At 46.0% G+C, this 23,203-nt stretch overlaps 1 protein-coding gene across 1 annotated transcript in view; it reads right to left on the reverse strand.

The window, feature by feature from the left end:
* Positions 1–5,443: 5,443 nt before the first annotated feature.
* The window catches only part of sycp2 (synaptonemal complex protein 2), a 53,648-nt gene continuing 35,888 nt past the window's right edge, over positions 5,444–23,203 (reverse strand). The window contains exons 11-14 of the mRNA XM_033041245.1: positions 17,095–17,189; positions 13,836–13,935; positions 6,308–6,366; positions 5,444–5,591 (exon numbers count right to left, since the gene is read on the reverse strand). Coding sequence (XP_032897136.1) covers positions 5,444–5,591; positions 6,308–6,366; positions 13,836–13,935; positions 17,095–17,189 — 402 coding nt within the window. The remainder of the gene's footprint in view (positions 5,592–6,307; positions 6,367–13,835; positions 13,936–17,094; positions 17,190–23,203) is intronic.

Here is a 23,203-nt window from a genome sequence, read left to right on the forward strand (position 1 = left end):
ACATACTGGTATGCTGTTTTGCAACGCATGTGAGAAAGCAGTGAATCATGAGAAGAAATATTTCATCTCCATGCATGTACAGACAGCTAAACACAAATTGGCGGCAGAGAAACTGAAGGTAGGAAATACGCAAGCTTGTCTCCTCACAACATTTACTGCTGGCTCCAATCCCAAAACAGAGTTTTCGAGTGATCTGTGCAACGCATTCATTGATGCTGGAATTCCACTGTGGAAATTGGAAAACAAATCTCTGAGAGGTTTTTTAGAGAAATACACAGAGGAACATATACCAAGCGAGTCATCATTATGGAAAAATTATGTTGACAGCAACTTCAACATTGTTGTGCAGAAAATTAGAGGTGAAGTTGCATGCAACAAAATATGGATCTCAATAGACGAGATAACTGATGCTGTGGGGAGATTTGTTGCCAATGTGGTCATTGGTACACTGGAGGCAGGTCAACCATCAAAGGAGTATTTCTTGTCATTGGAAGTATTGGAGAAATCAAACAACTCAACTATTGCTCAGTTGTTTACATCTTCACTTGCTATACTTTGTACTTAAAGTTCCTGGCGATGTAGGTGAAGACATACAAGGAAAATGTGAGGGGGATTTTAGCTAACAAAGATCTTGAAGAAATACAAAACATAGCTAAAGTTCTCAAAGGTAGTTGTAATGCACAAGATATCGACATGAATGTTGAGTTTGTAGCTTGTTTCAGGTATGCACCAGTGATCTCAGCTGAGGTAGAAAGAAGTTTTTCACAACTGAAGCATATTCTGTCTAACAGACGGCATAGTTTAACACCAGATAATTTGAAAAAATGCGAGTAAATATGTGCAACCAGGCAACTTTGGTCATTTAATGTAGTATACCTTTATAATTATCATTTTTAACCATATTTTGGTGGTGGAAATAAATGCCTTTTTATGCCTTTTTTGTCAATAAATGCCTTTTTTGTGCCTTTTTTGTGATTTTATAATGCCTTTTTGCCAGCCTATTTCAGAGTTTTGTAGCGCCTAAACATCCTGGCTCTACTTATAATAATAATAATAATACATTTTATTTGTATAGCGCTTTTCAAGGACTCAAAGTCGCTTTATATGGCAAGTTAAGAACAAAACAAAATAGAGCAGTAAGACAGAGATGCAAAGGGGAGGGGGACATGGGACTAAGGGTATGCAGAGGTGAAGAGATGGGTCTTGAGGCGGGACTGGAAGATGGTGAGGGACTCAGAAGTTCGGATCAATTGTGGGAGGGAGTTCCAGAGCCTGGGAGCTGCCCTGGAGAAGGCTCTGTCTCCAAAAGTGCTGAGGTTGGATTTCAGAATGGAGAGGAGACCGGCTGAAATGGATCTGAGGGACCGTGAGGGTTGGTAGGGGGAGAGGAGGTCAGTGAGATAAGGGGGGGGGGGGGGGGCCTTATATATTAAGAACAGCCTAAGCATTTTAAGCTGCCTGTCCCACTGAGTTACTCCAGGTTTTTGTGCCCGTCTTCGGTTTAAACCAGCATCAGCAGTTCCTTCCTACACACTTCTCTTTGTTATATCTGTCCTTCACCTATCTTCTCATTTGAAAGCTACCTCTTTCCCAGTTCTGATGAAGGGTCTTGAAAATTAAAAATTAACTGTTTCCTTTTCCACAGATTCCACCTGACTAGATTGGCTTTTGATCTTTTTCTGTGGATACATTGATATTCATATTCCAAAATTTTAAACGCATAAGAACAATTCCACAGATTAGGTAGAAAATATGATCTGTGTATGAAGGAACTGCAGATGCTGGTTTAAACCGAAGATAGACACAAAATGCTGGAGTAATCAGCGGAACAGGACAAGCAGCATCTCTGGAGAGAAGGAATGGGTGACATTTTGGGTCGAGACCCTTCTTCAAATATGATCTAACAAAGAAAAAAGAAAGAAGATACCGTACTACAAAATACTTAGCCTGGAATCGTCAGTAGAGAAAGTATTGCAATCTATTTTGAAGGAAGTCGTAATGGTACACATAAAATAACAATTGAATTGGACAGTCAGGATAGATTTATGTAAGAGAAATCATGTTTGACCAGTCTCTTAGAATTTTTTGTCATTGTAACTTGCAGACAGGAGCGAGCCAATGGATACGCAGTACTCCAATTTCAGTGAGATGTCGCACAAGAGACTATTAAATTACAGTATATAATATTACAGTAATATAAGCCACTCCAATTTAGTGGTTTGGGTAAACTAAATTCACCCTTCTATGAAATGAGCAAAAACAAAAATAAACACGAATTACAAAAGCAGCATATTTTGTCAATTCGTTCAACTCGCCTTTCTCGCAGCATGCCCAGGTTATGTGGATTTATCTGTTAGTGCTGCAGATTTAGTTCGCTCTCTAGCTGTTGGTTTTAAAACATAGAAAAGTACAGCTCAGCCCACAATGCCTGCGCTGAAAATAATGCCAGGCTAAACTAATCAATCTGCCTGCACATGATCCACACCGCTCATTCCCTGCACATCCATCTAGCCATTTAAAACCCTCTTAAACTCCACTATTGAATCGGCCACCACCACCACCGGCAGCAAATTCCACACACCTGTCAGTGTTTCAAGCACCCACCACCATCTGTGTAAAAGATTTGCCCCGCATATTTCCTTTAAACTTTGGCCCTTTCACCTTAAAGTTAACCCTTTAGTTTAGTTTTAGTTTAGCGATACATCGTGGAAACAGGCCCTTCGGCCTACCGGGTCCGCACAGACTAATGATCACTCACACACCTGTTCTATCCTACAGTCTAGGGAGAAATTACTGAAGCCAATTAACCTGCATGTCTTTGGCATGTGGGAGCAAATCGGTACACCCAGAGAAAACACACGCAGTCATAGGGAGAACATACAAACTCCGCACAAACAGTAGTCAGGATCAAACCCAGGTCTCTGGCTCTGTAAGGCAGCAACTCTACTGCTGCACCACTGTGCTGCCCCAGTCTTTGACATTTCCACCTTGAGCAAAGGGTTCTGACTGTCTACCCGATCTATAGCTCGCCTAGTTTTATGTACTTTTATTAGGTCTTCCCTCAGCATCCAACGCTCCAGAGAAAACAATCCAAGTTTGTTCGGCCTTTTTATACCTAATACCCTCTAATCCTGGCAGCTTTCGGTAAACCTCTTGTGCACCTCCCCAAAGTCTCCTCAACCTTCCTGTAATAGGGCGACCAGAATTGTACGCAATACTGCAAATGCACCCTAACCACAGTCCTATTAAGCTATCAATAATATGGACGCATTTTATCTAGACTTTTCCATATTATTATTTACCTTCAATTTATGTATAGTAAACCCTCGCAATTACGGACCTCTACATGTAAATAGTGGATTTTGGTGACAGCGGATCGAGGTGTCCGTTCATGCTGGAAGATGGCTGGTGGCGCTCAGCGGAAAGAGGGCGGGCGATAAAACACTCAAAGGGCGTTGCATTGGGCACAGATTTGCAGTGGGTGTCACAGAGCAAGGTCCCGGTGTGTTGGATGCACACACCTTTGCAGCACTGCACCTGCATCACCCTGGCAGTGCGTGCCTTGATCGTTTAGTAACGGCCTGAGGCTCCCGTTACACTGCCCCCCGCTCCACCACATGGTGTGTTTCCAGATGCGGGAGTGGAGAGAGCGAGCAGCATGAAGGTGGCTTAACCCACTCTGTCTCCTGCCCAAAATAGACAAGTAGGATTGCCCGAGGAAGCTCACTGTGTTAACCTGTTCTTGTCCAATCAAAGTTACTTCTTCGAACCTTAACTCTATCCTTTCTCCTCTGGTCCAGTCCCCTCTACCTATATCCATGACACTTCTGATGTCCTCTTCCATTTTAACCATTTCCAATGTCCCGAAAGACTCATACTTACCATGGACTTGTAATCACCATCACATATCACGATGGTTTAAGGGCCCCTCACCATTTACTCTCACTCATCATACACATTCACTGAACTTGTTCTCACACTGAACACCTTATCCTTGAACTCAACTCACTTTCTCCTGTTCCATGGTGTAGCCATGGGCACTTGCATTGACCCAAGGTATGTCTAATTTTTGTAAGATATGTGAAACAAATTTTCTTTCAGTTCTACCTCGGCCTGGTCCATCAAATTAAATATCTTCCTTCTTCCTGAACTATGGCTTCCGTCTACCATTGTTAACAAAGCCCTTTAATGCGTTTCATACATTTCCTGTATCTGCTCTTATTCCCTCTTCTCCAGAGCCAAACAAGGATAGAGTTCCCTGGTCTTCACCTTCCACCCCACCAGCCTCCACATTCAACAGATCAAAAATTTGTATAGAAATGTGGAATTTGAAATATTAGTAAATAAAATTAAATAGAGTTCAATGCTTCAGGACAACAATGCTAGGATGTTAAAATGGGCAGCAGCAGGTTCAAGAGAACTGATTATAGACAAGGGATGAGGGAGACATCTTGGGAGGAGTAATAGAGGGAATTCCACCTGAAGCAATGATGAAATTGATTCCATATTTAGTTTTAAAAGGGAGTTGGCCTGATCTTTCTGGGAATTTACATGGGTATGGTTAAAGAAAATAGCAATGTGGATCTGTGTTGGATGGTGAATCGGAGTCAGTACCAGCATATTGAAGTGAATATACTCTTCTATGCATGGAGAGCTTTGGGGATGAGAGTGGGAATGGTATTACAATAGATGATCAGCTTGTGATTGGCTCTAAGAGTCAAATGGTCTTTCTCTACTCCTATTTCCCTGTTTCTATGAATTAGGGAGGTAGAAGATTGGAAAGAATTACATAATCGAGTCAAACAGATGTGGTAAATTAATATCTCTCCTTTAAAACTGACAACTCTTGCTGTTCAGGTCTCCCATGACATGGCCAAATGAACAACCTTAAAGGAAAAACATATGCCCCTGAACAGGAATTGTGAGGCTTTATGTAATTATCAATTGCTGCTACATTAACTGAAAATATCAAACTCGTACCAACCTCAGTGTTAAATATCCTCTCTTCAAATTCCACACTGTGACACACATTATTTTCAAAGGATGATCTCAGGTGTTGAATTCTGAAATGATAAATTATTACACTGTAAAGATAAATTAATAGTTATTTCAATGGTTATTTCAATGTTAAGCACATTGGCTAGACCCAACTTATTGACAGAAAACAGCATCATATGTCACCTTAATGCCATTTGTGAAAGTTCCATAAAGAGCTACAATTTCACTCGCAAAATATGAAGAAAGGGAGAATAATAAATCCCCCGGGACCCAGTCTGGCATTCATGTGCCTTTTGACACAGTCATATTGCTAACCGAGCCATTCTTGGTGATTGACTTAGAAGTCTCTACCCAAAATATATTCTATATTCTTGGCACTTTCAATCCTTCTTGCAAGTGGTTGTTCAACTTGGAATGGTATTCATTCATCAGTTTAGAGAGGAAACTAGATGTTAGTCAGATGGAAGTTTCCTTTTCCACGTTTGACCTGTTGCAGTGAGATATTGTGGAGTTTGCGTTCAGCGTTGAAGACTTCCAGGGCTACTCTCTTCTGCCAGTACAACAGTATGTCTTTCCCCTCTGGTAAGTGTGTCCTGTCAGTGGATTAAGATGCTCAAAGAGATTGTGAAGTTTGAGCTGTGAGGTTGACTATGTCAGAATTGTTGCTTAATTAATCTGTCATGGCTTTTCCAATTTCTAACTGGGAGCGATTTTGTTCCATTCAAATTTGATGGAAATTACTATTTTTAAATCTTGTGACACCCCCACCATTGGAAAAATAATTGTACCCTCTACCCTATCCATTCATATCATAATTTTATATATCTCTTGATCAGGTCACTCCTCAGCCTCATATGCTCCAAGGAAAGTTCATTCCTTCACATGTAGGAATGCAGTTGATCAAAAAAACCCTCACTATTTACTTCTGAAGAGCAATTAAGGATGGTCTACAAATGCTTGAATTGCAAACAATGTCCACATCTGTAAGTTATTGTGACAGTCAACTGTTGCATTTTGCTTTAATTCACCAGATACTGATCATGTGTCGTAACTCTCGGATCATCTCTAGTTGAACCCTGTGCCCCCATTCAAAAATCTCATCCATGATGTAAAATGTTATAGTAAATCCCTTTTACTAATTCATAATGTCATTTAATTTTCTTTTACTTCATTAAACCTCATTGGGATTTTTAAATATTAAAATAGTTCATGGAATTCACTGACACAAAGGTACTTTTCATGAATTATTGTTTAGTAAAATAATTTGTATTTAATTTTATCTCAAACAAAAAACCATTGACTTACTAACCTATCCTCTTCGTTTTCTTTCAGTTCACTGAATGTTTTTGAATGTTGCTTCCATAAATTCTGCAAGAAAGAAAAATATTAAAATACTTCAGTTGTAGAATACATGCATGGAAGAAAGAGGGACATGCATGGAAGATATGACACAATTTTCTCGATATAGTCCAACTAAGACTATTTAATTGGAGCAAGTCTTATGATTTCCAATATGGGCGTTATATCAATTGCCTTCCTGGTTACTTGCTATACTCTCATCTTTGCTTCCAGTGATTTGTGTATAGGACACTATCCTTGAATAAGTTACCATTTATAATATGCTCTCTTTCTGTTTATTCTACCATATTGGATTATGTCATAATTTCAACACTTCAGCAGTGTTTTGGAAACACTGACTGGAAGGCGTTTGCAGCCCAGGCCACCCTTGACTCCCACACGGACATTGATTCCTATACATCCTCTGTTCTGGACTTTATAATTCCAGAACATGCATTTCGTTGTCTTAATGCATTTCGTTGTCTCTGTACTGTACACTGACAATGACAATTAAAATTGAATCTGAATCTGAATCTGAATAAACTCCACCATCAACAGTGTCGCCTCCCTCAAATGGGTGACCATATACCCGAATCAGAAGCCATGGATGAACAACGAGGTCAGGCTACTGCTGAAAGCACGGGACACCGCTTTCAGGTCAGGCGATGCCCGAGCCTACAGTTCATCCAGGCTAACCTGAAGAGGGGCATCAAGAAGGCCAAGCACTGCCACTCAGGATTGAGGAGCACTTCAACAACAACTCCGACCCCCGACGCATGTGGCAAGGCATCCAGGCCATCACGGACTATAGACCCACCAACACCACCCCCACATCCAGCAACGCCTCCTTCCTTGAGGAGCTTAACCACTTCTATGGCCGCTTTGACAGGGACAATCTAGAGATGGCCATCAAGGCTGTGCTCCCTGCCGATCACCAGCCCCTCACACTCACCCCACATGACGTGTACGTGGTACTGAGTAGGACTAATGCACGTAAGGCTGCTGGCCCTGACGGCATCCCCGGGCGCGTCCTCAGGGCCTGTGCTGCGCAGCTGACAGACGTCTGGACTGACCACTTCAACCTGTCACTTGCCCAAGCAGTTGTCCCCACGTGCCTTAAAACCACCTCCATCGTGCCGGTGCCAAAACACTCCACTGCGGCAAGCCTCAACGACTTCCGCCCAGTTGCACTTACTCCCATCATCACCAAGTGCTTCGAGAGGCTGGTCCTGGCACACCTCAAAGACTGCCTACCCCCCACATTGGATCCCTATCAGTTTGCCTACCGCAAGAACAGGAGTACGGAGGATGCCATCTCAACGGCACTTCACTCCGCCCTCTCCCACCTCGACAACAGAGACACTTACGTAAGAATGCTGTTCATCGATTACAGCTCAGCATTCAACACCATTATACCCTCTAAACTGATCACCAAACTCGGTGACCTGGGCATCGACCCCTCCCTCTGCAACTGGATACTGGACTTTCTAACCAACAGACCCGTCTGTTAGGTTAGATAAACACACCTCTTCAACCCTCACCCTGAACACAGGCGTTCCACAGGGCTGTGTGCTGAGCCCCCTCCTCTACTCCCTCTTCACCTACGACTGCACACCTGTACATGGTACTAACACCATCATCAAGTATGCAGATGATACAACGGTGATTGGCCTCATCAGCAACAACGATGAGTTGGCCTATAGGGAGGAGGTCCAGCTCATAGCAGCATGGTGCGCTGACAACAACCTGGCCCTTAACTCCAAGAAGACCAAGGAGCTCATTGTAGACTTCAGAAAGTCTAGGGGCGGCACGCACACCCCCATCCACATTAACGGGACGGAGGTGGAACGTGTTTCCAGCTTCAGGTACCTGGGGGTCAATATCTCCGATGACCTCTCCTGGACCCACAATACCTCAGCTCTGGTCAAGAAGGCTCACCAGCGTCTCTTCTTCTTGAGGAGACTAAAGAAGGTCCATCTGTCTCCTCAGATTCTGGTGATCTGTCTCCTCAGATTCCGCTGCACCATCGAGAGCATCCTTACCAACTGTATCACAGTATGGTATGGTAACTGCTCTGTCTCCAACCGGAAAGCAATGCAAAGGGTGGTGAAAATTGCCCAACGCATCACCGGTTCCTCACTCCCCTCCATTGAGTCTGTCCAAAGCAAGCGTTGTCTGCGAAGGGCGCTCAGCATCACAGACTGTTTACCCTCCGGGAGGCGCTACAGGTCTCTCCGTTGCCGGACCAGCAGGTCCAGGAACAGCTTCTTCCCTGCGGCTGTTACATTACTCAACACTGTACCTCTCACCCCCCCCCCCCCCCCCCCCGGACACTCTTTCCACCAGGAAAAAAATAATTGCACTACTGTGACTGTATGCACGTAAATATATTTATTATTGCTCATATTCTTTGTCGCTCTTCTTGGGAGATGCTAACTGCTTTTCACTGTCTCTGTACTGTACACTGCACAATGACAATAAAGTTGGAATCATTCATTTTGTCCTTGCCCACTCACTTAAATCTGTCAACACTTGAAGTCTCTTTGCATCCTCCTCACGGCCATCACTGTAATCGAGCTTTGTATCATCAGTAAACATTAATATATTATACATGAATCTCTCATTCAAATCACTAACATAAACTGTGAACTGTTTATGCACTCTCCTATGGCAACCCATGGGTGCCAATCCGAAAATGAACTTTTTTACTTCACCCTGTGTACTGTCTTATGATCATTTTATTTAATCATCTTTCGTGGCACCTCTGAAAGTCTATATGAACCAGTCAATTGTGAGTGATCTAGTTGAGTTTCTGGTCAAAGGCAATATCAATACCAAGGTAGGTGGTTAGACTTTCTCATAAGGAGTAGTCATTGCCCACATCTTCTTTAATAATAATAATAATAAATTTTATTTAATGGGCGCCTTTCACACATCTCAAGGACACCTTACATAGGTTAATAGAAATAAAAACATATAATCAGAATAAAATAAGTAATAAAGACATCACAGAGACACAAATTGAAAACAGAATTCATTCCAAAACAGAAAATCAAAAACACAGTGTGAAGAGGGAGCAGCGGCAACCAAATCGTGCCAGCGTCCACTCTCTCTTCACGGCAGCCATCTTGGACACAGACCTACAGGATTACATTAGACAAAAAAATCATCCCCCCACAGTGGATAGCACTGTGGAGGAAGGCACAATGTCCAGTCCCCACCCCATGTTCACCCCAAAGTCAGGCCTATTGAGGCCACCGCAATTGCCTCTACGGAGGCCCGATGATCCTGGCCGTTCTCACCGGGTGGTCTTGCCCCGGCGTCAGGAGAGTCCTCTCGGCGGCTGGGCCACCTGGAACGGCCGCTTCCTGGTTGGAGCCCGCGGCTGCCGAAGCCGACAAGGCCGAGCCGGTTTGGAGCTCCTAGGCTCCCGATGTTAAAGTCGGCGCCGCCCGCTCCGCTCCGCAGACCCGCAGCCCGGAGATGTTGCTCTCGGCAGTCCAGCTCACCAGAGCTCCAGCGCGTCACTCCACGCGGCGACCCAGGCAAGGGATCGCCCGCTCCGCTCCGCTCCAGCGCTCCAACACTGTGCCGCCACCGAGGCCGAGCTGCTGGGCGGTGCCCGCCAGGAAACGGCGCTCCAAGCCCGCTGGTAGGCCACGAGGACGGGTCAACGGGCAGCCCGGAGAAAAAGCTGCCTCACCGACCAGGTAGGGACCTAGAAATAAAGTTGAGACCTACCCCCCACATTAAAAAGTCCATATCCCCTACAAACGAAAAACAGGACTCACTAAAAACTATAAAAAAAACGAATTAAAACGGACGGCTGCTGGCTAGCAGCCGTTCACCAAGATGGCTCCTCCTCCTCGATAGGAATGGTGTGATTGTTTGATGTGATTTTTGATGTGATCTTTGATGTGATTGTTACATGACCATTATCAATCATGCCTCATTATTGTCCAGATCACTCTACAAATCAGCATGAATTGCCTTACTTTCTAATGAGTTATGAATGGAACTTTACATTGTTTTAAACATTTTTTAGTCATTTAATTTTTTTTAAACATTCTTAATAATTATAATACTTTGATATTATTTTGTTTTTGAACAGTTCAGGAACCTTTTTAAACTCTTGTGAGCTCAGCAGCAATATCTGTTGAACACTATTCTAACCGTTTGCTTGCAAGTGGCAGGTAAGTGGAGTTTACAATTGGGCAGGCATCTATATTCATGGTAGGTACACAAAATTGCTGGGGAAACTCAGCGGGTGCAGCAGCATCTATGGAGCGAAGGAAATAGGCGACGTTTCGGGCCGAAACCCTTCTTCAGACTGATGGGGGGTGGGGGGGGGGGGAAAGAAAGAAGGAAAAGGGGAGGAGGAGGAGGAGCCCGAGGGCGGGCGGATGGGAGGGTGGGAGGAGACAGCTAGAGGGTTAAGGAAGGGGAGGAGACAGCAAGGGCTAGCCAAATTGGGAGAATTCAATGTTAATGCCATAAGGACGCAAGGTCCCCAGACGGAATATGAGGTGCTGTTCCTCCAATTTCCGCTGTTGCTCACTCTGGCAATGGAGGAGACCCAGGACAGAGAGGTCGGATTGGGAATGGGAGGGGGAGTTGAAGTGCTGAGCCACCAGGAGGTCAGGTAGGTTATTGCGGACTGAGCGGAGGTGTTCGGCGAAACGATCGCCCAACCTACGCTTGGTCTCACCGATGTAAATCAGCTGACATCTAGAGCAGCGGATGCAGTAGATGAGGTTGGAGGAGATACAGGTGGACCTTTGTCGCACCTGGAACGACTGCTTGGGACCTTGAATGGAGTCGAGGGGGGAGGTGAAGGGACAGGTGTTGCATTTCTTGCGGTTGCAACGGAAAGTGCCCGGGGAGGGGGGGGGTGCGGGAGGGAAGGGAAGGGAAGAATTGACGAGGGAGTTGCGGAGGGAGCGGTCTTTGCGGAAGGCAGACATGGGGGGAGATGGGAAGATGTGGCGAGTGGTGGGGTCACGTTGGAGGTGGCGGAAATGGCGGAGGATTATGTGTTGTATTTGCCGGCTGGTGGGGTGAAAGGTGAGGACCAGAGGGACTCTGCCCTTGTTGCGTGTGCGGGGATGGGGAGAGAGAGCAGTGTTACGGGGTATGGATGAGACCCTGGTGTGAGCCTCATCTATGGTGGCGGAGGGGAATCCCCGTTCCCTGAAGAACGAGGACATTTCTGATGCCCTGGTATGAAATGTCTCATCCTGGGAACAGATGCGGCGTAGGCGGAGGAATTGGGAGTAGGGGATGGAGTCTTTACAGGGGGCAGGGTGGGAAGACGTGTAGTCCAGATAGCCATGTGAGTCAGTGGGTTTGTAATGTATGTCGGTCAGGAGTCTGTCCCCTGCGATGGAGATGGTGAGGTCAAGGAATGGTAGGGAAGTGTCGGAAATCGTCCAGGTGTATTGGAGTGCCGGATGGAAGTTGGTGGTGAAGTGGATGAAGTCAGTCAGTTGTGTGTGGGTGCAGGAGGTGGCACCAAAGCAGTCGTCAATGTAACGGAGGTAGAGGTCGGGGATGGGGCCCTGGTACGTCTCGAACAAGGATTGTTCAACGTACCCGACAAAGAGGCAGGCGTAGCTGGGGCCCATGCGTGTGCCCATAGCTACGCCTTGTGTTTGGAGGAAATGGGAGGAGTCAAATGTAAAGTTGTTGAGGGTGAGGACCAACTCCGCTAAGCGGAGGAGTCGGGCAGTGGGCCCTGGGTAGCGTCTCGAGACGCCTATACTCAGGCCCCATGACACTACTCCTCCGCTTAGCGGAGTTGGTCCTCACCCTCAACAACTTTACATTTGACTCCTCCCATTTCCTCCAAACACAAGGCGTAGCTATGGGCACACGCATGGGCCCCAGCTACGCCTGCCTCTTTGTCGGGTACGTTGAATAATCCTTGTTCGAGACGTACCAGGGCCCCATCCCCGACCTCTACCTCCGTTACATTGACGACTGCTTTGGTGCCACCTCCTGCACCCACACACAACTGACTGACTTCATCCACTTCACCACCAACTTCCATCCGGCACTCCAATACACCTGGACGATTTCCGACACTTCCCTACCATTCCTTGACCTCACCATCTCCATCGCAGGGGACAGACTCCTGACCGACATACATTACAAACCCACTGACTCACATGGCTATCTGGACTACACGTCTTCCCACCCTGCCCCCTGTAAAGACTCCATCCCCTACTCCCAATTCCTCCGCCTACGCCGCATCTGTTCCCAGGATGAGACATTTCATACCAGGGCATCAGAAATGTCCTCGTTCTTCAGGGAACGGGGATTCCCCTCCGCCACCATAGATGAGGCTCACACCAGGGTCTCATCCATACCCCGTAACACTGCTCTCTCTCCCCATCCCCGCACACGCAACAAGGGCAGAGTCCCTCTGGTCCTCACCTTTCACCCCACCAGCCGGCAAATACAACACATAATCCTCCGCCATTTCCGCCACCTCCAACGTGACCCCACCACTCGCCACATCTTCCCATCTCCCCCCATGTCTGCCTTCCGCAAAGACCGCTCCCTCCGCAACTCCCTCGTCAATTCTTCCCTTCCCTTCCCTCCCCCCCCCCCCCCACCCAGGGCACCTTCCGTTGCAACCGCAAGAAATGCAACACCTGTCCCTTCACCTCCCCCCTCGACTCCATTCAAGGTCCCAAGCAGTCGTTCCAGGTGCAACAAAGGTTCACCTGTATCTCCTCCAACCTCATCTACTGCATCCGCTGCTCTAGATGTCAGCTGATTTACATCGGTGAGACCAAGCGTAGGTTGGGCGATCGTTTCGCCGAACACCTCCGCTCAGTCCGCAATAACCTACCTGACCTCCCGGTGGCTCAGCACTTCAACTCCCCCTCCCATTCCCAATCCGACCTCTCTGTCCTGGGTCTCCTCCATTGCCAGAGTGAGCAACAGCGGAAATTGGAGGAACAGCACCTCATATTCCGTCTGGGGACCTTGCGTCCTTATGGCATTAACATTGAATTCTCCCAATTTGGCTAGCCCTTGCTGTCTCCTCCCCTTCCTTAACCCTCTAGCTGTCTCCTCCCACCCTCCCATCCGCCCGCCCTCGGGCTCCTCCTCCTCCTCCCCTTTTCCTTCTTTCTTTCCCCCCCCCCCACCCCCCATCAGTCTGAAGAAGGGTTTCGGCCCGAAACGTCGCCTATTTCCTTCGCTCCATAGATGCTGCTGCACCCGCTGAGTTTCCCCAGCAATTTTGTGTACCTTCGATATTCCAGCATCTGCAGTTCCCTTTTGAACACATCTATATTCATGGGTTTGCTGAACTTGTCAGTTCCTTCCTAAGGGAAGGCGATTGGTGCTTATTGGCTACATATAAAATTTATTGGAATGTTTATTAAAAACAAGCTACTAAAATCATAAACATGGAGAAAATGCTGATAAAGGGACTTAAATTGGTTGTGATTATGATTGGCTATATAAGGCTCTTTCAATGTACGTACTGATAGTTCTTTTTCCATACACTTTAGAGACAGAGAGTCCTTTTCAAAATGCTGCAGTTCCTGCATGACGATCGCTTGAAACTTGTCCAGCCTCTTTAACCTTGCATAAACAAGATAATATATTAAAATCTTGCATTAAAGATTAGTTTTTAGTTTTAATTTTATGTTAACATCAACAATTTCTGTATTTTGCAAACATCTATTATGAGACCATCTTATTTAAACAAAACAGCATTCTGTAATGGATAAAACACATTAACAATTTGCTTTGGTAACCAGTCAAATGTAAGAGATTACCGGCCTGCATCATGGCGGGTGTCATTATTTCTTAATCCAGCAATATGGCTGAAGCAGAAGCATTGCCTCTTGTAGCCCCCCACCCGCACTCCCAAAATTGCTGCATACTTTGAAAGTCAGCAGATCACCTTTTTTTAGCTTTGCTGGCTGTAAACGTTTTTAGTTTAGTTGTTCTTCGGCCCACAGAGTCCACATAGACTATCAGTCACCTGTAAACACTAGTTCTGTATTATTCCACTTTCTCATCCTTTCCCTGCACATTAAGGGCATTTTTAAAATAGAGGCCAATTAGCCTACAAACCTGTACATCTCTGGGTTGTGGGAGGAAACTGGAGCACCCAGAGAAAACTCTTGGACACAGGAAGAACATACAAACTCCACATTGACAGCAGCCATGGTCAAGATCGTGCTGGGTCTTAGGCGCTGTGAGGCAGCAGCTCTACCAGCTGTACCACCTGAAGTTGCGAGGCATTCTAGTTTTTTAAATGAATTTCAGGGACAGCTAAAAGCTATTAAAATCACCAGAAATGAAAAATGATTAATAATTTAAAAAATTAAGTTAGCCTAACCACGTAAAACAAGTAAATAATGAAAAAAAAGTGACATGGTTTGGAAAAGTAAAATTTTCCCCTTTGTCTCCTTTTATGAACCCCCAAAATAGAAATGTCACAAACTAGAGGGGCAAGATTTAAGATGAATAGTGGGGAAAAAGTTTAAATGATATGTGTCTAGGCTGGTTCTTTTTCCAGAGTGGTAGGAACCTGGAACACAATGCCAGGGATGGTGGTGGAAGCAGATACAATGGATATGAATATGCTGGCAATGGAGGAGTAGTAATCATGTGCAGGCAGAAGAGATTTGGTTTAATTTGGCATCATGTTCAAAGAGACTGTTTCTGTGTCCTTGATCCCAGATTTGAGATTCCTAACAGTCCAGTAGCTGATTATCAAAATTGACTGTAATTGGAAATTTAATCCAGCAACTCACTTCTAAGTGATATAACAAAAAATGCTGAATACTCAGCACAAAACCTAACAATGTTACTATCTACAGTTCTCCAAAACAAAGAAATACAATCCTTTCCCACCCCTTTTGACCTTTAACCTGTTCACTGCCAAGATTGTTTTCACTTGTATACGCTGACCCAGTATACTGGGGGGTGACACTGAACAGGTTAAGCCTATTTCCAACCTGTATTGTTAATGAATTTTTAATCCGAATGGCCTCAATTCTGCTAATCAGTGTTTGTAAAGGATTTTTTGAAACGCCGTGTGAAAATCCAAACAGATTACATCTTTACATTGGCTTTTATTAACATCCATGCTACCTCTTGGATGTTAGCTCCTCCTTTATTAATTTAGGCGTTTGCTAGATCCTATTAATGTTTCCTGATTATAATTTCTAAATGTTTGCTCACAAATGAAGTTAGAATGGCAGGTTTTGTAGTTGCCTGACATGTCCTTACTGAATAGCAATATTACATTTACAATTTCCGTTCCTCTACACATCCCCTGACCAAGGTTTGGAATCATTGCCTGAAAGGGCACTGGAGGTAGGAACATTCATCATATTTAAGTAGTAATTGGATGGGCACTTTAAGTGTCAAAACCTGTAGGGCTAACCGGGCAGGAAAGTGCGATTAGCCCACATAGCTCTTTGTTGCTGGTAAAATTGATTCTACTGTTGTCTATTTCATTAAACCTGGAGCATTTTCCCCGGTGGATTCTTACACCATGATTTTCAAATGTCTCTACAGATCTATCCTTGGTCCTTTCTTTGGTTTCTACACGGTCCTACTTGACATCATTTGCAAATATATATTTTCTGGCTGCATAAAACCTGCCTGTGAATTTTATTCAATTTTTTTGTGGAAACTAGATTTCAACAAGCTATTTTGGCTGGAACATGGGAGGATGCAATTTAAGTGATGAAAGATTAATGAAAAGTCCACTTGCCCAGCTTGATAAGCAGGGCAAGTGGAATGAGGAATGGTTAATGGTGTTTAATGCAGATAGCTGTAACGTGTTGCATTTTGGGAAGTCAAACCAGGGAAGTATCTTCATAGTCAATGGCAGGGACCTGGGAAATGTTATAGAGCAGAGGGATATAGGAGTGCAGGTGCAAAATTCTCTGAAAGTGGCATCACAGGTAGATCGGGTGATCAAGACGTCATATCGGTACATTGACCTTCATTAGTCAGGGTATTGAGTAGAGAAGTTGCGATGTCACGTTATAGTCGTACAAGATGTTGAAGAGGCCGCATTTGGAGTACTATGTTCAGTTTTGATCACCCTGCTATAGGAAGCATGTCGTTCAGGTGAAAACAGTGCAAAGATTTTCACAAGGATGGTGCCAGGACTTGAGGGCCTACGCTATAGAGAGCAGTGGGCAGGCTAGGACTTTATTCCATGGTGCGGGAGGCTGATCATATAAAGGATACAAGATTCTGAGAGAAAAAGATAAGGTAAATGCACAGAGTTTTTACCTAAAGTAGGGGGATTATGAACCAAAGGACGTAGGTTTAAGATAAGAAGGGCAAGATTTAATAGGAACTGAGGGGCAACCTTTTCACACAGAGGGTGGTGGGTGTATGTAATGAGCTGCCAGAGGAGGTGAGGCGGGTACCAAAATAACATTTGAAAAACATTTAGACAGGTACACGAATAGGAAAGGTTTAGAGCAAACTAGGTAAAATGTGGGCATGTGGGAGTAGCGTAGATGGGGCATCTTAGTCAGCATGAGTAAGTTGGGTTGAAGGGACTATTTCTATGTTGTAGGGCACTATGATTCTGAAATAGCTGGCTGTAAGAATGGCAGACAATTTGCAAACTAATAAGAATAAACTACAAAGATTGCATAACTTTGACACAGGACACATGGTACAATGCCAATTCCAACAGCAATCCAAAAATCAGATTTTGCACCAAACCACTCTCATTTCACTCTGAGGACATGTGCACACCTGTAGCAGCTGATTTGAATGTTTGTTGATGACATCCTTTGCTGAGCAGATTTGAGAGAAAACTTGGTGTAACTGTCAATCCTTTGAGAGTGTTTCTAAAAAGAAAATAAATATTATGTCACCATTACAATTCTAACACATATTTTTGCAATTTTTTCGGCAACTTGCTGGCACCCGTCGCAGTCGCAGCAGGTCACCGAAAATGTTCAAAATGTTGAAAATCCAGCGGCGACCAGAAAAAGGTACGAACGACTCTTTGGGCGACTAATCAACGACATGCCGCGGGGTGATGCCTGTATGGTCGTGAGTAGTCGCCCAAAGAGTAGTATCTTTTTGTAGTTACCGCTGGATTTTCAACATTTTGAAAATTTTCGGCGACCTGCTGCGACTGCCGGCAAGTCGCCGGAAAAATTGCGTAAGTAAATAAGGCCCTTTATTTATTCAATTCAATTCAACTTTATTGTCATTGCACAAATACGAGTATAGGTACAACGAAATGCAGTTTAGCGTCTGGTCATAGTCATAGTGCAAGATAGAAGTAAAAATTAAAATACAAAATAAGCATACAATAAAAATAAAAAATACTGGTTAACAATGTGTGGATTGTGGATGAATTAAAACTGGTACATTGGCAATTAACTGTATACAAATGCGAGTCTCAAGATAGCTAGCGACGGGACTCTGAATTCAGCAGTGTAATGGTGTTGTTGAAAAAGCTGTTCCTCAGCCTGCTTGTGCGAGACCTGAGGCTCCTGTACCGCCTCCCTGATGGGATGAGGACAAACAGTCCATGGTTAGGGTGAGAGGAGTCCTTGATGATTTTCCCGGCCCGTCTCAGACACCGTTTTCGGTGGAGGGCATCCATGGCAGGGAGCGGGGCACCGATGATGTGCTGAGCGGTTTTCACCACCCGTTGCAGTGCCTTCCTGTCAGCTGCGGTGCAGCTGCTGTACCATACCGTGAAGCAGGTGGTCAGGATGCTTTCGATGGTACAGCGGTAGAAGTTGGACAGGATCTGGGGGGGACAGGTGAGCTTTCTTGAGCCTCCTCAGAAAGTAAAGGCGCTGCTGCGCCTTTTTGATCAATTTGGTGGTATTGAGGGACCAGGACAGATCCTCTGAGATGTGTACCCCGAGGAATTTGTAGTTGGGGACGCACTCCACCTCAGTCATGTTTATGTGGATGGGGGTATGTCTGCCACCTCTGGTCTTCCTGAAGTCAACAATGATTTCCTTCGTCTTCTTGGAGTTGAGGACGAGGTTATTGTTGGCACACCCGGCTGCCAGGTTCTGGACCTCCTCCCAATAGGCTGATTCGTTGTTGTCGCTGATCAGTCCTACCACCGTGGTGTCATCGGCGTTGGAGCCATACTTAGGGACGCAGTCATGGGTGAAGAAGGAGTAGAGGAGAGGGCTGAGCACATAGTGCTGTGATACGCCGGTGTTCAGTGTTAGAGTGGAGGAGGTGAGGTTGTTGATCCTAACAGACTGTGGTCTGTTGGTGAGGAAATCCAGTGTCCAATTGCAGAGGGAGGTGGTGATGCCAAGTCCGCTGAGTTTGGTGATCAAGCTGGCGGGGATGATAGTGTTAAAGGCGGAGCTGAAGTCGATGAACAACAACCTGATGTAGGAGTTGTTGTTGTCCAGGTGGGTCAGGGCAGAGTGTAGGGCCGCAGATATGGCGTCCTCTGTAGACCTGTTGGTCCGGTAGGCAAAGTGATGGGGGTCCAGTGTGGGGGGGGGGGAGGCTGGCTTTGAGGTGAGCCAAGATCAGACGCTCAAAGCACTTTGCGATGACAGGGGTGAGTGCCACTGGGCGGAAGTCGTTGATACTCCCTGAAGCTGACTGTTTGGGCACTGGCACAATGGTTGAGGTCTTGAGGCAAGTAGGGAGGACACCCTGGGCCAGTGACAGATTGAAAATGTCGGTGAAGACCAGGGATAGTTGTCCAGCACATGCCCTGAGCACACGCCCGGGGATGCCATCGGGGCCGGCGGCTTTGTGTTCATTCACCTTGCTCAGTGCGCCTTGTACAGCAGAGGTGGAGAGACTGAGGGGTTGTTCGTTCGGGGGTGGGGCAGCTTTGATGGCTGGTGTTTTGTTGTCCCGGTCAAAACGAGCATAGAAGTAGTTTAGCTCGTCAGGAAGGGAGGCGTTGTCTGGGGGGGGGGGGGGGCGGTGTTAACTTTATGGTAGTCGGCAATGGACTTGATGCCTTGCCACATGCGTCTGGGGTCGGAGTTGTTTTGAAAATGCTCCTCGATCTGCCGTTTGTGTTTAAGTTTAGCGCTCCTGATTCCCTTTTTCAGGTTGACCCTGGATGAGCTGTATCCCTCAGCGTCGCCAGATCTAAAAGCGGCATCGCGAGCCTTCAGCAAGACCTCTCTGCTCATCCACGGCTTCTGATTAGGGAAGGTCTTTATTTGTTTATGGGTAGTGACGTTGTCGGTGCAGAATTTTATATAGTCCAAAACGGATGAAGTGTATGTGTTAATGTCCACTTGGGAGTCAAAGGTGGCCTGAGTGGCAAACAGACTCCAGTCTGTTTGCTGAAATTGTTCCTGTAGTGCAGAGACAGCCCCCTCAGGTCAAACCTTCACTGGCCTCATGGTTGGTTTCACATGTCTGATGAGAGGTGTGTATTTGGGGAGCAGGAACAGAGAGAGGTGGTCAGACTGACCCAGGTGGAGGAGGGGGAGGGCTTTGTAGGCTTCAGTAATATTAGTGTATACTAAATCCAGAATATTGTCTCCTCTGGTTGGACAGGAGACATGTTGATGGAACCTGGGGAGTACAGTTTTAAGGTTGGAGTAGTTAAAATCACCCACACAATAAAAGCCCCCTCTGGGTGTGCAGTTAGTTGTTTGCTGATAGCAGCTTGCAGCTCTTCCATTGCTAGCCAATTCAATTCAATTCAATTCAATTCAATTTTATTGTCATTGCACAGATACAAGTATGGGTACAACAAAATGCAGTTTAGCGTCAGTCCGTAGTAATAGTGCAATATAGAAATAAAAATACAGAATAAGCAAACAATGTGGACGGAGAGACTGGAGAAATCTATCGGCGGGACTCCGAGTTCAGCAACGTGATAGTGTTGTTGTAGAAGCTGTTCCTCATCCTACTAGTACGAGACCCGAGGCTCCTGTACCGCCTCCCTGATGGGAGGAGGGCAAACAGTCCATGGTTAGGGTGGGAGGGGTCTTTGATGATCTTCCCGGCCCGCCTCAGACACCGTTTTCGGTGGAGGGCATCCAATGGCAGGGAGCGGGGCACCGATGATGTACTGAGCGGTTTTCACCACCGGTTGTAGTGCCTTCCTGTCCGCTACGGTGCAACTGCTGTACCATACCGTGAAGCAGGTGGTCAGGATGCTTTCGATGGTACAGCGGTAAAAGTTGGTCAGGTTCTGGGGGGACAGGTGAGCTATCTTGAGCCTCCTCAGGAAGTAAAGGCGCTGCTGCGCCTTTTTGATCAGCTTGGAGGTGTTGAGGGACCAGGACAGATCCTCCGAGATGTGTTCCCCGAGGAATTTGTAGTTGGAGACGCGCTCCACCTCAGTCCCGTTTATATGGATGGGGGTATGTCTGCCCCCTCTGTTCTTCCTGAAGTCAACAATAATTTCCTTCGTCTTCTTGGAGTTGAGGACGAGGTTATTGTTGGCACACCAGGTTGTCAGGTGCTGGACCTCCTCCCTGTAGGCTGACTCGTCGTTGTCACTGATCAGTCCTACCACCGTGGTGTCGTCGGCAAATTTAATGATGGCATTGGAGCCATTCTTAGGGATGCAGTCATGGGTGAAGAGGGAGTAGAGGAGAGGGCTGAGCACACAGCCCTGTGGCACGCCGGTGTTCAGTGTTATAGTGGAGGAGGTGACGTTGTTGACCCTAACAGACTGTGGTCTGTTGGTGAAGAATTAGGTCTGTTGGTGAGGTTGGCCTGGCATTAGCGTCCGGGGGTACATAGACTGCAGTGATAACAATCGATGTAAATTCTCTGGGCAGATAGAAGGGCCTGCACTTTATCATCAGGTATTCCAGGTCAGCAGAGCAGTGACTACCAATCCTAACAACGTCCGTACACCATGAGTTGTTCACATAAATGCACAGTCCGCCACCCTTGGTCTTACCGGAGTCCTTCGCTGCTCTGTCGGCCCTGAAGACAGTGCGCCCATCCAGCTCGATGGCGTTGTCCGGGATGTTGTCGTTGAGCCATGTTTCGGTAAAGGCCATGGCGTTGCAGTCGGCGATCCGTTTATGTGTGGTGATCCGCAGCCGTAGTTCATCGATTTTATTCACCAGGGACCGAACATTGGCGAGGAAAATGCTTGGCAGAGCTGGCTGGTGAGGGTTTAGCTTTAGCCTAGCCCGATAGCCTCCCCGCTTCCCACGTCTTTGTTTGCGGTCTCTGCGCCGCCTCTGGGCACTTCCTGTCGGAGGAGCTGGCACACTAGACCGCGGTGTCCTGGTGATCTCCGACGGTAGTTGGAAGTCACTTCGTGTACTGGTTGTGCAGAGACGACCGAGATCCAGTAGCTCTTGACGGCCATACAAAGTCTTCGCTCGACTGTTCCGAGCGAAAACAACGGTAATTATTAACCAAAAAAATACTAACTTGCAAAAACTGTGGAGACGCAGAGCCTCGCGTTGTGCACGCGACGCCAGTCTCCCATATGCTAGTTTGTACGGACGGGCACACGCCTTCCATGGACTACGAATGCCTGATTTAAATCAGGCATTCGTAGTCCATGGAAGACCTGTACCCCGGAACATTAAGTTGCCAGTCCTGTCCTTCCCTCAACCACATTTCCGTGATTGCAACGATATCATAATCCCATGTGCTTCTCAGCTCACCTATTTTATCCAAGCGACTCCTTGCATTAAAATAAATGCAGTGCCTAATCTTCCGAAGGGACTCATTTTTATACGAGTCAGCCTCTCAACCTGCTATACAATCATTCTGTGTACAAGTTCCCAAGAGAGCAACAATTACTGTTTAGTGAGACTTTGGAAGGATAACATGTTTAAAGGCTCAGTCTTGAAAACAATCAATTATTATATGATGTCCACTGAGTCCAACAGAACTGTTAACGACGGAATACCAGGAATAGACAGTAAGGGAATGGTGATATATGCATCCAAGTTACATGGATAGATCTGCCATTAAAAAAAATATTAAATTGTTTTCTATTTCAATCATAAATTGTGTATATTTCTATCACTGTTCTGAAGGGATTAAAAGTAACATTAGCAAATTTGCAGATGGGTGGCAGTGTGAACTGTGAGGAGGATGCTATGAGGATGAAGGGTGACTTGGACAGATTGGGTGAGTGGGCAGATGCATGGCAGATGCAGATTAATGTGGATAAATGTGAGGTTATCCACTTTGGTGGCAAAAACAGGAAGGCAGATTATTATCTAAATGGTGTCAAGTTGGGAAAAGGGGAAGTAAAACGAGATCTCGGGGTCCTTGTTCATCAGTCACGGAAAGTAAGCATGCAGGTACAGCAGCCAGTGAAGAAAGCAAATGGCATGTTGGCCTTCATAACACGAGGAGATGAGTTTAGGAGCAAAGAGGTCCTTCTACAGATGTACAGGGCCCTAGTGAGACCACACCTGGAGTACTGTGTGCAGTTTTGGTTCAACTACCTTCAGAGATTTTTGAACGTCCTCTCCAAAAGTTCCACTGAACCGTTATCCTTCTTAACACCTTACCATTTGTCACATACACTCTTGCTTTGATTTCTCTCTCCAAGTTTTATCTAATGGGCCTGCTCCACACAGGCGATTTTTCAGACGACTGCCAGTGACTGTCAAGTTGCCGGCAGTCGCCTGAAAAACCGGCAACTGGAACGGTGACTGTCAGAGTGGAACACACACACACACACACATTGCTTCCTTCACCAGCCCGTTATGCAGGCGGGGGACAGGGCAAGTGGGGGGAGCGCTGTCTGAGTGAAATTCATACGGTGCAAAGCCAATGTGATACAGACATACACCTCGATGAACAGGAAGGTTGGCGCTGCAATTAAGAAGCTAAAAAGCACAGTGTATGGTATGTCCTTTAAAAGAGGGGGGAAGAAGGGGGAGATAGGGGGGGGAGATGGAGT

This window comes from Amblyraja radiata, chromosome 23 (genome assembly GCF_010909765.2).
Source record: "Amblyraja radiata isolate CabotCenter1 chromosome 23, sAmbRad1.1.pri, whole genome shotgun sequence".
NCBI lineage: Eukaryota > Metazoa > Chordata > Chondrichthyes > Rajiformes > Rajidae > Amblyraja > Amblyraja radiata.